Below are 13919 nucleotides of genomic sequence, written 5' to 3'. Positions count from 1 at the left end.
CTGAGAGAAAGATGGGGAGAGACCGAGAGAGAGAGAGCGAGAGATAATGGAATGAGGAGACCATGAAAACCATCAATGGAAAGTGCCAGTTCTTCATTTCAATGTTTATTATTTGTAATTGATTATATTTATTTGAAATTGCAGAGTATATATTTGCAAACAATAAAAACACTGAAATGGAAAGTATAATTTCATAACTGTGTGTTGCAAGCGTGCCGTGCTCTATCAACTGAGCTACAGAAGACCTGTTAGTGAGGGATATTGTAGGCATCACTCACCGGCAGGTAGAACAGGCTGCCTGGATGCTGCTCACTGGAGTTGTCAGATGGAATCAGATCAGGGTTACCATTGATATCACACGGTGACTTTATCTGGATGAAGCACTAGAGGGAACCAGAAGATTTCATTGACAGTCAACAGCTAAGTGGGTCTGACTGAAAACAAAAAGGCTGTGAAGCATGTGTTATTGGCATGTCTGTTGATGACTTGATGTTCTTCTTACAATAACAAGCTAATGCTCCTGTTGCTGTAAAAAGTTTATGTAATTGCATGTACACGTTAGGGCATTCTGTTCTATGTTTAATCAGTGAGATAGTGAGTTGTTTTTTATTTTATTTCACCTTTATTTAACCAGGTAGGCTAGTTGAGAACAAGTTCTCATTTGCAACTGCAACCTGGCCAAGATAAAGCAAAGTATTGTGACACAGACAACAACACAGAGTTACACATGGAGTAAACAATAAACAAGCCAATAACACAATAAACAAGTCAATGACACAGTAGAAAAAAGAAAGTCTATATACAGTGTGTGCAAAAGGCATGAGGAGGTAGGCAATAATAGGCCATAGGAGCGAATAGTTACAATTTAGCAGATTAACACTGGAGTGATAAATGAGCAGATGATGATGTGCAAGTAGAGATACTTCGTGTTTAAAAGAGCATAAAAGTAAATAGAATAAAAACAGTATGGGGATGAGATAGATTGGGTGGGCTATTTACAGATGGACTATGTACAGCTGCAGCGATCGGTTAGCTGCTCAGATAGCTGATGTTTAAAGTTGCTGAGGGAAATAAAAGTCTCCAACTTCAGCGATTTTGCAATTCGTTCCAGTCACTGGCAGCAGAGAACTGGAAGGAAAGGCGGCCAAATGAGGTGTTAGCTTTGGGGATGATCAGTGAGATAAACCTGCTGGAACGTGTGCAACGGGGTGGGTGTTGTTATCGTGACCAGTGAGATAAGGTGGAGCTTTACCTAGCATAGACTTATAGATGACCTGGAGACAGTGGGTCTGGCGACGAATATGTAGTGAGGGCCAGCCGACTAGAGCATACAGGTCGCTATGGTGAGTGGTATAAGGTGATTTGGTAACAAAATGGATGGCACTGTGATAGCCTGCATCCAGTTTGCTGAGTAGAGTGTTGGAAGCTATTTTGTAGATGACATTGCCGAAGTCGAGGATCGGTAGGATAGTCCGTTTTACTAGGGTAAGTTTGGCAGCGTGAGTGAAGGAGGCTTTGTTGCGAAATAGAAAGCCGATTCTAGATTTGATTTTTGATTGGAGATGTTTAATATGAGTCTGGAAGGAGAGTTTACAGTCTAGCCAGACACCTAGGTATTTATAGTTGTCCACATATTCTAGGTCGGAACCATCCAGGGTGATGATGCTAGTCGGGCGGGTGGGTGAGGGCAGCGAACGGTTGAAAAGCATGCATTTGGTTTTACTAGCGTTTAAGAGCAGTTGGAGGCCACGGAAGGAGTGTTGTATGGCATTGAAGCTCGTTTGGAGGTTAGTTAGCACAGTGTCCAAGGAAGGGCCAGAAGTATACAGAATGGTGTCGCCTGTGTAGAGGTGGATCAGGGAATCACCCGCAGCAAGAGTGACATCCTTGATATATACAGAGAAAATAGTCGGCCCGAGAATTGAACCCTGTGGTACCCCCATAGAGACTGCCAGAGGTCCGGAGAACATAACCTCCAACTTGACACACTGAACTCTGTCTGCAAAGTAGTTGGTGAACCAGGCGAGGCAGTCGTTAGAAAAACCAAGGCGTTGGTTGCGTTAACTTACCAGGTTGAAGACTGCTAGGATGATGATGACCGCAGTGGTGATAGTGACCAGAGGGAGGCGCACACACGGCCTCTTGACCACTGCATCGGACACAGCAGGCAGCCACTGGCAGGATGACAACTTCTCCGGAAACAAGCGCTGAGGGGTGGGAAGAGCGAGGCATCCAGCCATGGGAGAGGAGGAGTGGATAGGAGGGGAAGGGATGAGTGTGTATATGGGGGGTGAAATGCATGGAAGAGACAATGTGTGACTTACTAACACAGCAGCACTGAATGTTCAGTCTATTTTCAGAAAGACAGGATAATACACTGAGTGTACAAAACATTAGGAACACCTGCTCTTTCCATGAAATAGACTGACCAAGTGAAAGCTATGATCCCTTATTGAGGTCTCCTGTTAAATCCACTTTAAATTAGTGTAGATGAAGGGGAGGAGACCAGTTAAAGAAGGATTTTTAAGCCTTGAGACAATTGAGATATGGATTGTTTATGTCATTCCGAGGGTGAACGGTCAAGACAAATGATTTAAGTGCCTTTGAATGGGGTATGATAGTAGGAAGGTGTTCCTAATGTTTTGTACACTCTGTATCTCTGACTACTGAATGTAATAACTACACTGCCTGTCTGTCTGCACCATGGCATTGAGATGGTATGCACCAGCTGTCAATGGCCACATAACGTCAATGTACAACTTCACAGGAAAAGACCCGGGGATAGATGGAATTGCTTATGCATCCAAGCCAGAAAGTGTGTTTCCACTGTCACAGTAAGACATACACACAGTACACACACAGTACCCCACCCCCACACACAGTCAACTAAGCCTAGCCCTGTCCAGAAATGGGGCTTGTTGTGACCTAAACCTAAAACTCCCACTGACCTGCAGGTGACCTGCGAAACAGATGCCCAGGGTCAACAGGAGGACACAGGCCAGCACTCCAAACGACATTCCCAACATTTTGGAACTGAGGGATGAAGAAGGGAAAGATCCAACACTGAATCCCAAAAGTTCAAATAATAGTTGTCATGCCATTATTGTTTCCATGGTTTAAGAGGAACAACTATTATTACTACCGGTTGAGAAATACGTTTCTTATAGCCACAAGGGAAAATCACTCACTCTTTTGTCACAAACATCTGAACCACAAAGATGCAGAAGAAGATGAAGGTGGCACAGCCGATGTAGTGCTTGAACATGGGCAGATCAATGGCTCGGTACTGGGGAGGAAAGAAGAAGTCATGTTTGAACCTCTCACAAATACTAAGAACACAGTTTTTACAGTATGTATAGTGCATTCGGAAAGTATTCAGACCACTTGACTTTTCCCACTTTTTGTTACATTACAGCCTTATTCTAAAATTGATTTTAAAAAAGCATTTCCTTATCAATCGACACACAATAGCCCATAATGACAAAGCAAAAACAGGTTTTTAGAAATGTTTGCAAGTTTATTAAAAACAAAATAAAAATATTGCATTTACATAAGCATTCAGACCCTTTACTCAGTACTTTGTTGACGCACCTTTGGCAGTGATTACATAATTGACTCTTCTTGGGTATGATGCTACAAGCTTGGCACACTTGTATTGTGGGAGTTTCTCCCATTCTTCTCTGCAGATCCTCTCAAGCTCTGTCAGGTTAGATGGGGAGCGTCGCTGTACAGCTACCTTCAGGTCTCTCCAGAGATGTTTGATCGGGTTCAAGTCCATGCTCTGGCTGGGCCACTCAAGGACATGCCACTCCTACATTGTTTTGGCTGTGTGCTTAGGGTTGTTCATCTTTCCCTTGACCCTGACTAGTCTCACAGTCCTTGCAGCTGAAAAACATCCATACAGCACGATGCTGCCACCACCATGCTTCACCGTAGGGATGGTGCCAGGTTTCCTCCAGACGTGACGCTTGGCATTCAGGTCAAAGAGTTCAATCTTGGTTTCATCAGACCAGAGAATCTTGTTTCTCATGGTCTGTGAGTCCTTTAGGCAAACTCCAAGTGGGATGTCATGTGCCTTTTATCTACCATAAAGGCATATTTGGTAGAGTTCTGCAGAGATGGTTGTCCTTGTGGAAGGTTCTCCCATCTCCACAGAGGAACTCTGGAGCTTTGTCAGAGGGACCAAGGCCCTTCTCCCCCCTAGGAAGAGTCTTGGTAGTTACCAACTTCTTCCATTTAAGAATGATAGAGGCCACTGTGTTCTTGGGGACCCTCAATGCTGCAGAATTTTTTGATACCCTTCCCCAGATCTGTGCCTTTTCACAAACCTGTCTCGGAGCTCCTAGGACAATTCCTTTAACCTCATGGCTTGGTTTTTGCTCTGACACACATTGTCAACTGTGGGATCAATTGAATTTACCACAGGTGGATTCCAATCATTTGTAGAAACATCTCAAGGATGATCAAAGGAAACAGGATGCACCTGAGCTCCATTTGAAGTCTCAGAGAAAAGGGTCTGAATACTTATGTAAAAAAGGTATCCGTTTTTATTTTTAATACATTTGTTAATTTCTAAAAACCTGTTTTTGCTTTGTCATTATGGAGTATTGTTTGTAGATTGATGAGGGAAAAAAAGATTTAATCAATTTAAAATAAGGCTGTAACGTCACAAAATGTGGAAATAAGGAAAGGGGTCTGAATACTTTCTGAAAGCACTAAGAACAGGTGTGGTCTGTGTAGGCTAATCAGAGATATCAAGAGATTGATTCCAATATAACATTTAGCATGTTATAAGGGTTAGGAACTAAAATGGCATGTATGAATATTTTTCTTTATACTGTATCTTACATAAAGGCTATTGACATTGTACAGATGTACATGTTGTATATAATGCCTTCCTAACCATCTTGAATAAACATGCCCCATTCAAGAAATTTAGAACCAGGAACAGATATAGCCCTTGGTTCTCCCCAGACCTGACTGCCCTTAACCAACACAAAAACATCCTATGGCGTTCTGCATTAGCATCGAACAGCCCCCGTGATATGCAGCTGTTCAGGGAAGCTAGAAATTATACACAGGCAGTTAGAAAAGCCAAGGCTAGCTTTTTCAAGCAGAAATTTGCTTCCTGCAACACTAACTCAAAAAAGTTCTGGGACACTGTAAAGTCCATGGAGAATGGAGAACATGGAGAACACCTCCTCCCAGCTGCCCACTGCACTGAAGATAGGAAACACTGTCACCACTGATAAATCCACCATAATTGAGAATTTCAATAAGCATTTTTCTACGGCTGGCCATGCTTTCCACCTGGCTACTCCTACCCCGGTCAACAGCACTGCACCCCCAACAGCAACTCGCCCAAGCCTTCCCCATTTCTCCTTCTCCCAAATCCGTTCAGCTGATGTTCTGAAAGAGCTGCAAAATCTGGACCCCTACAAATCAGCCGGGCTAGACAATCTGGACCCTTTCTTTCTAAAATTATCTGCCAAAATTGTTGCCACCCCTATTACTAGCCTGTTCAACCTCTCTTTTGTGTCGTCTGAGATTCCCAAAGATTGGAAAGCAGCTGCGGTCATCCCCCTCTTCAAAGGGGGACACTCTTGACCCAAACTGCTACAGACCTATATCTATCCTACCATGCCTTTCTAAGGTCTTCGAAAGCCAAGTCAACAAACAGATTACCGACCATTTCGAATCTCACCATACCTTCTCTGCTATGCAATCTGGTTTCAGAGCTGGTCATGGGTGCACCTCAGCCACGCTCAAGGTCCTAAACGATATCTTAACCGCCATCGATAAGAAACATTACTGTGCAGCCGTATTCATTGATCTGGCCAAAGCTTTCGACTCTGTCAATCACCACATCCTCATCGGCAGACTCGACAGCCTTGGTTTCTCAAATGATTGCCTCGCCTGGTTCACCAACTACTTCTCTGATAGAGTTCAGTGTGTCAAATCGGAGGGTCTGCTGTCCGGACCTCTGGCAGTCTCTATGGGGGTGCCACAGGGTTCAATTCTTGGACCGACTCTCTTCTCTGTATACATCAATGAGGTCGCTCTTGCTGCTGGTGAGTCTCTGATCCACCTCTACGCAGACGACACCATTCTGTATACTTCTGGCCCTTCTTTGGACACTGTGTTAACAACCCTCCAGGCAAGCTTCAATGCCATACAACTCTCCTTCCGTGGCCTCCAATTGCTCTTAAATACAAGTAAAACTAAATGCATGCTCTTCAACCAATCGCTACCTGCACCTACCCGCCTGTCCAACATCACTACTCTGGACGGCTCTGACTTAGAATATGTGGACAACTACAAATACTTAGGTGTCTGGTTAGACTGTAAACTCTCCTTCCAGACCCATATCAAACATCTCCAATCCAAAGTTAAATCTAGAATTGGCTTCCTATTTCGCAACAAAGCATCCTTCACTCATGCTGTCAAACATACCCTTGTAAAACTGACCATCCTACCAATCCTCGACTTTGGCGATGTCATTTACAAAATAGCCTCCAATACCCTACTCAACAAATTGGATGCAGTCTATCACAGTGCAATCCGTTTTGTCACCAAAGCCCCATATACTACCCACCATTGCGACCTGTACGCTCTCGTTGGCTGGCCCTCGCTTCATACTCGTCGCCAAACCCACTGGCTCCATGTCATCTACAAGACCCTGCTAGGTAAAGTCCCCCTTATCTCAGCTCGCTGGTCACCATAGCATCTCCCACCTGTAGCACACGCTCCAGCAGGTATATCTCTCTAGTCACCCCCAAAACCAATTCTTTCTTTGGCCGCCTCTCCTTCCAGTTCTCTGCTGCCAATGACTGGAACGAACTACAAAAATCTCTGAAACTGGAAACACTTATCTCCCTCACTAGCTTTAAGCACCAACTGTCAGAGCAGCTCACAGATTACTGCACCTGTACATAGCCCACCTATAATTTAGCCCAAACAACTACCTCTTTCCCAACTGTATTTAATTTTAATTAATTTATTTATTTTGCTCCTTTGCACCCCATTATTTTTATTTCTACTTTGCACATTCTTCCATTGCAAAACTACCATTCCAGTGTTTTACTTGCTATATTGTATTTACTTTGCCACCATGGCCTTTTTTGCCTTTACCTCCCTTCTCACCTCATTTGCTCACATCGTATATAGACTTGTTTATACTGTATTATTGACTGTATGTTTGTTTTACTCCATGTGTAACTCTGTATAGTTGTATCTGTCGAACTGCTTTGCTTTATCGTGGCCAGGTCGCAATTGTAAATGAGAACTTGTTCTAAACTTGCCTACCTGGTTAAATAAAGGTGAAATAAATAAAAATAAATAAAATATTAGGACAGTAAGGCTCCTTTCCACAGTGTATAGAGACCATAGAGTCTGTCAATTGGTAGTTACATGTAGTTATTCCAGAGACAACTGATATATTTCTTCACATTGTATCTATAAGGTTCTAGAGATTTTCATTGTGGAGATGTACCTACTAAAGTGTATACTAGGACAGCAATGCTCCTCTCAACAGTGTCTAGACAGCTCTGAGACAGACTCACCTGTTTCTCCAGCTCTTTCTTAGGGAACCACACAGCCAGACTGCTAGTCTCCTCAGACTTCACCCACTGCCTGGAGGTCACATGGGGAGAGAGTGTGAGGAAAAGTGTGTGAAAGAGTGAGTGGGTGTGTGTGAGTGAGTGCAAGCTCTCTATTATTACAACTCAATATCTTTGATAACTTTGACTCATCTTTGTCAATATTATTCCCAATTGGCTAAATAAGACTTTTCTCAGGGGATATGTTGGTGGCTAGGAAGAGTTCAGGTTTAAACTTGTAGTCCTACCTAGTGACTATTCTCTGAATGTCTTGACTATTTAGTGACTATAGAGACTCACTTGCTGCTGAGCTCATCGATGGTGGTGGTCATCTCATTGTGCAGCTCCTCATCAAACTTGCTCTTCTGGGACTTGTTCCTGTAAAACACAGAGGTAGACTAGCAGACACACAGAGGCCAACAGACAGATGCAGACAGACCGACCGACACGCAGACCCGACCGACACGCAGACCGGCCGACAGACCGACAAGCAGACCGACAGACCGACCAACCGACACGCAGACCCGACACACTGACCAACACGCAGACCCGACCGACACGAAGACTGACAAACAGACCAACTGACATGCCGACCGACCGACCGACACGCAGACCAACCGGCAGACCGCCAAGCAGACCGACACGCAGACCGACCAACACGCTGACTGACCGACCGACACTCAGACAGATCGACCGACACGCAGACCGGCCGACACGCAGAGACAGACCGACCGACACGCAGACAGACCGACTGACTGTCACGCAGACAGACAAACAAACCGACCGACACGCAGACAGACTGACCGACACGCAGACCAACCGGCACGCAGACCGACCGACACACAGACAGACCGACTGACCGTCACGCAGACAGACAAACAAACCGACCGACACGCAGACCGACCGACGCGCAGACCGACCGACAGGCAGACCGACCGAAAAGCATACCGACCGACCGACACGCAGACCAACCGACCGGCAGACCGACCGACCGAAACGCAGACAGACCGACCGACACGCAGAGAGACCGAACAAAACGCAGACAGACCGACCGACCGCCACGCAGACGGACCGACCGACCGCCACGCAGACGGACCGACCGACCGCCACGCAGACGGACAGACAGAACGACTGGCACGCAGACAGACAGACCGTCACGCAGACAGACAGACCGACCGACTGACACGCAGACAGACAGACAAACTGACACGCAGACAGACTGACACGCAGACAGACAGATGGATGCTGGTAAACCAGCCAAGATCATGCAGGTTATTCAGTCCCAGTGTGCTGTGCAGGGAGGCAACTGGTTTAGGCCATTCTCAGCATTAGTGGAAACAGAGAGAAGGGGGGTGGGTGTGTGTCATTCATTCTATAATGTGTGTGTGTGCAGGATGTTGTGTGTTAATTGAACTCGGGTGACTGAACAGGAGTCTCCCAGCAGTACCCCTGCTCTGTGCCCCCTGCCCCACCAGGAAGGAAACATACACACAGACACACACAGACAGAGGCACACACACGGTATTTATAACAGCACATAACTCCAGTAGGAAAACAAAAAGACACTTTTTAAACACTTAGTAGAGAGTGGTTACTATGCCCTGCTTGCTTTGTAAAGGCGTGGGAATCCCTGTGATGCCCTGTTATACAGAAGAGGGAGGCTGCTCTAGGCAGTATGGGGGGTGGGGGGGTGTTAACCCAGAAAGAAGGGTTGGAGGTTAATGGTGCTGTGAAACATCAATATTCTCCTCCTCCACTCAGAAGGGAGCAGTTGTGTTGTGAGCCATGCTGGCTCCACTCACTTATAGGTGCTGAGCGGAGGGGCGGGCGAGGAGAAGGGCTCCTCTACAGACTCATCAAAGCTGTCAGGGACCAACAGTGAGAGATAGATACATTCAACATGGTGACATCGTTGTCGCTGTATGGGACTGTTGTGTGTTGTATGTGAGGATTCATGTGTGCTAAAACAACAAATGTCTGTCTCCGTAGAATGGATCAAATATTAATAAAGCTTGTGTTGTAACTGAATAAAGAAACTATTTTGTTTTTATTAAACATGACATGAAGAGGGACTGTTCCTGACCAAATGAAAGAACATAGGAAGGGCCACCGACCACATCGGAAGCAACACAGCCGGTTCCTCTTAACCTCTTAAGTGTCCATTCACAGTATCGGTGTCCACTAGAACCACAGCAGGGACAAAAGGTCTTTCAGGGCAATTTTCTTATTTCCCTGTCCTGTCTACTGCACTCATGTGGTTCAGCTTTTGTCAGTAAGGAGGAAAAAGAGACAACTTCTAAGCCCTTTGCGACCAAACTTGATGACCTTATAAAAAGTAAATGTGTTTGTGTTTTTATATAAAATACGTGTAACATTAAGTGGACTTACAAATTGCTTAACATTTACTGTACAGTGACTGATGTTGTTTGCATTTGGTAATTCAAAAAAAAGAACTGGCTTCCTAAATACACCTCCACAACCATAAACACCCACTGTATCAACAGACTGATGCATAGCAGGAGTACCAATCCAGTAAGGAGAGTCTGACGTCACCACTCTGACATGATGCCAGTTCAGGGCTCTTGTTAACATATAAACAAATGAACTCATCCTCTCCGTGTTCTCAGACTTGGCCTTCCTTACCTCTCAGTGATCTTCGAGTGAGTTGTGCGCAGAGGGATGTCCTAGAATTTTTTTTAAAACAACTGTTGTTAGACACATCGTGCGTAAAACAGCAAGAAGTAAAGCAGCATTTCAATATGCCATCAACAGTCTTCCACAGGAAATCGTGATGCTTGTAGCAATACATTTCAACCTGTTATGCTTGATTTGATGTGTAAAGTGGACTATTTCTGTTAGAGGAAGTATGTCTGGTAATCTTTTCATCAGTTATAATGCAGTGTCCCCCCAGCCGTCACTCACCTTGCAGCGTGATTTTCCATTGACCATGGTGTCTTGGGTGTACCCCTCTCTGCTCTGTAGGTGGGCGAAGGGTTTGACGGCGCCCCAGGACTCCAGGTAACGGGTCATTCTCACTGACGCCCGCATCTTCAGTCCGTCATTCACACGCGGCTTGGGCATGCTGTGGCTGTTCAGAGCCTGGTTCTTAGACTGATGACACACACACACGTTAACGAGGAGTACAGTCTCACATATACAGATAAGGCCCTTGTAAGGGATTCTGGAGGTAATACTTTTAATGAGGTAGCTCACCCGAGGATCGATGACAAGGTATGTCTGTATGTTGAGTTCCTTCAGGTAGGCATCTCTTAGCCCACCGTTCCCCTCCTCCACCTCATAGGCCTTGTTCAGGTGCTTCAGGGTGGCCTCAGTGATGTGGACACGCCTGATCAAGACAAAGATGGGGGTTACTATTAGTAAAATGGACTTACTAGGACTAGGTTACCACTAGTAACTTAATAATGAATGCCACCATTAGGATTAAAGATTTACCATACATGGTTAACTCAACTACTAACATACCCAGGTAAGCCTCCAGACTCCATATAATTGGCCAGGGTGACGTCATGTGACCAAACGTCAAACTGCCACTTGCGGAGGCCAATCACACCGCAGAGCACGTTGCCGGAGTGCACGCCCACTCTCATGTTGATGTCCACACCTGTGGCCTCGCGCACTCGTCTGAGGGGCAGGATCAGAATATGTCAGATGTGTGTGTGTGTGTGTGTGTTCATTTTGGTTTCCCTGGGATTCCTTCTTATTGCTTTGACATCAGAGCCAGGTGAACAAATCAACTATTTCCTTCTTGTCATAACATGCGCACACATGCATACTGACGCCACACATACTCACCACATGCGCTGCTGCTACGGTCTATTATCTATACTGTTGCCTTGTCACTTTACCCCTCCCTATATATACAGTACATAACTACCTCGATTACCTCGTACCCCTGCACATCGCCTCGGTACTGGTACTCCCTGTTTATAGCCATGTTATTACCTCGTTCCCCTGCACATCGCCTCAGTACTGGTACTTCCCATATATAGCCATGTTATTACCTCGTACACCTGCACATCGACTCAGTACTGGTACTTCCTGTATATAGCCATGTTATTACCTCGTACCCCTGCACATCGACTCAGTACTGGTACTTCCCGTATATAGCCATGTTATTACCTCGTACACCTGCACATCGCCTCAGTACTGGTACTTCCTGTATATAGCCATGTTATTTTTATTCGTTATTGTTACTGACTGTGTATTTATTCCTTGTGTCACTTTCTATTTTGTATTTCATTTATATTTAACTCTGCATTGTTGGAAAAGGAACCTTAAGTAAGCATTTCACTGTTAGTCTACACCTGTTGTTTACGAAGCGTGTAACAAATGAAATGTGATTTGATTGTCCAACAGGGCAGAGAGGAGCCATGATAAAGCCTTTGACAGACCCTCCAGTCCTCCACAACACCTGATTATAGAACTAGCTCACTCTCATAACCATCATTGACCCAGACAACTCATGTTAACACATACTACTTAGGCCAGAAAGTCCCCCTTGCGTTATACAATAACACTACCCTCCCTACCCGACTTTAACACATTTGATTTACTATACGCTATTTATCTCACAATCTAATGAGAATACATGTTGCTAAAGTCCTGGAACTAACCAGAAGGATCACATGTTTTAGTAATGGTCTTCCCCCCAGAAGGCCTCCTCTGAACTCACTTGATGGCCTCACACATGTCCAGACCCATCTTCACACAGTTCTTGGCATGCATGGGCAGGGAGACAGGCAGGCCAGACACACAGTAGTAGCAGTCTCCCAAAATCTTGATTCTCATGCACTCGTTCTCCTGAAGAATAAAATAGAAAAATACCACAGACCATGAAGACCATCCAAGAAGCAGACATGTCAACTGGATTTAGCATTAACACAAACAAGGTATCAGAAGTTCTCCTGAAGAACCAAACACACAACACATCCATACGTGTCCAGCCCAAGAACTAAATGTACTTGTTTTTAACTATCTGAGGTTATTTGTATCATGAAATGCACTCTATAAAATAAATATATTATTAGAATTATTATGATGAAGCAAGCACTGATTAATGCCACATAACAAGTGGATTATGCATTACTACACTGTCGTGTTATCATAATAAGCGTAAAAGTGTAGCTAAATATGAAATAAAAGGTGAAAAGTCAGTGTTAATTTAATTAAAGGTGCAAATCTTACAAATTATTAACTCACCTTTGCAATCTGGTCAAACTTCCCAAACAGCTCATTGAGCATGATGACCAGCTCCTTCGGAGAGCAGTCGCTGGCCAATCGGGTGAAGCCCACAATGTCAGCATACAGAATACTGTAAAAAGAGAAAAAACAAGGGTGTGTTCATTAAGACACACGGTTTCCAAAGAAAACAAGAAGTATTCATTATTGGACAAGTTTAGATGGTCCCTCCCTGTTGCACATAGTTTCCAAGCATTTTCTTGCATTTCATGCTTACTGATCACGACCGACCCAGGACATATGGGGTCAAGACATCAGTGTCATAATGAAACCTGTTGTCTGCATGGATACGGCCGGGCTGGCCGCTACACTGATTAATCCCTCTGATGTTGTTGTATCACTAAACAAGGGTGTCATTGTCAGATAACGGTTGACTCCTGGGGTGTTGAAATGGAGTGGGGATAACTGATTACAGCTGTAGGTCCTATCCTGGGTGAACAGTAATCCTATGGGGCTAGAGAGGAGGTGAAGACTGAGTTGAAGGGAGATCGTGCTAAGGGGTTTGGCTCAAAGACAAACTACAGCAGTGTTTTTCCTATATTCATTTACCAGCACCGTTGCCTCCACTCCAAAATATATGATTAAAACACACAGTACCAGTCAAAAGTTTGTATACACCTGCTCAGTCCAGGGTTTCTTTATTTTGACTATTTTCTACATTGTAGAATAAGAGTGAAGACATCAAAACTATAACACATATGGAATCATGTAGTAACCAAAAGTTTTAAATTGCAGAGAACTAGCTTTAAAACTGTAAAAGTGTTCTCTCCGTCCATGGCAAAATGTACAGAACAGCCACTAAAATGTGTAGAACAGCCACTAAAATGTGTAGAACAGCCACTAAAATGTGCAGAACAGCCACTAAAATGTGTAGAACAGCCACTAAAATGTGTAGAACAGCCACTAAAATGTGTAGAACAGCCACTAAAATGTTTGCCATTGGCCACATCCACTAACACGCCCCCCCACCACCACAATGCTAACTTTGCCACAGCTGCTGACAAAAAATAATGGGGGAAGCACTGCACTGTACACTAATTGGAAGTGCTATAAGCTTATTGT

The 13919-nt window shown here is 44.6% G+C and overlaps 1 protein-coding gene across 2 annotated transcripts in view; it reads right to left on the bottom strand.

The window, feature by feature from the left end:
* The window catches only part of LOC112249354 (adenylate cyclase type 2-like), an 82424-nt gene that overhangs the window by 7958 nt on the left and 60547 nt on the right, over positions 1–13919 (bottom strand). Inside the window, exons 7-19 of one of the 2 annotated variants that reach the window (XM_042321197.1) lie at positions 12819–12930; positions 12292–12419; positions 11082–11240; positions 10812–10944; positions 10521–10709; positions 10242–10282; positions 9401–9460; positions 7899–7976; positions 7563–7632; positions 3189–3286; positions 2949–3033; positions 2070–2207; positions 279–383 (exon numbers count right to left, since the gene is read on the bottom strand). In XM_042321197.1, coding sequence (XP_042177131.1) covers positions 279–383; positions 2070–2207; positions 2949–3033; positions 3189–3286; positions 7563–7632; positions 7899–7976; positions 9401–9460; positions 10242–10282; positions 10521–10709; positions 10812–10944; positions 11082–11240; positions 12292–12419; positions 12819–12930 — 1396 coding nt within the window. The remainder of the gene's footprint in view (positions 1–278; positions 384–2069; positions 2208–2948; positions 3034–3188; positions 3287–7562; positions 7633–7898; positions 7977–9400; positions 9461–10241; positions 10283–10520; positions 10710–10811; positions 10945–11081; positions 11241–12291; positions 12420–12818; positions 12931–13919) is intronic. The other variant, XM_042321198.1, reaches the window with a different exon arrangement.

The sequence above is a fragment of the Oncorhynchus tshawytscha genome, linkage group LG04, assembly GCF_018296145.1.
Source record: "Oncorhynchus tshawytscha isolate Ot180627B linkage group LG04, Otsh_v2.0, whole genome shotgun sequence".
Taxonomy (NCBI): Eukaryota; Metazoa; Chordata; class Actinopteri; order Salmoniformes; family Salmonidae; genus Oncorhynchus; species Oncorhynchus tshawytscha.
The sequence above is the reverse complement of the archived record's forward strand: the minus strand, read 5'-3'. Positions and strand labels throughout refer to the sequence as shown.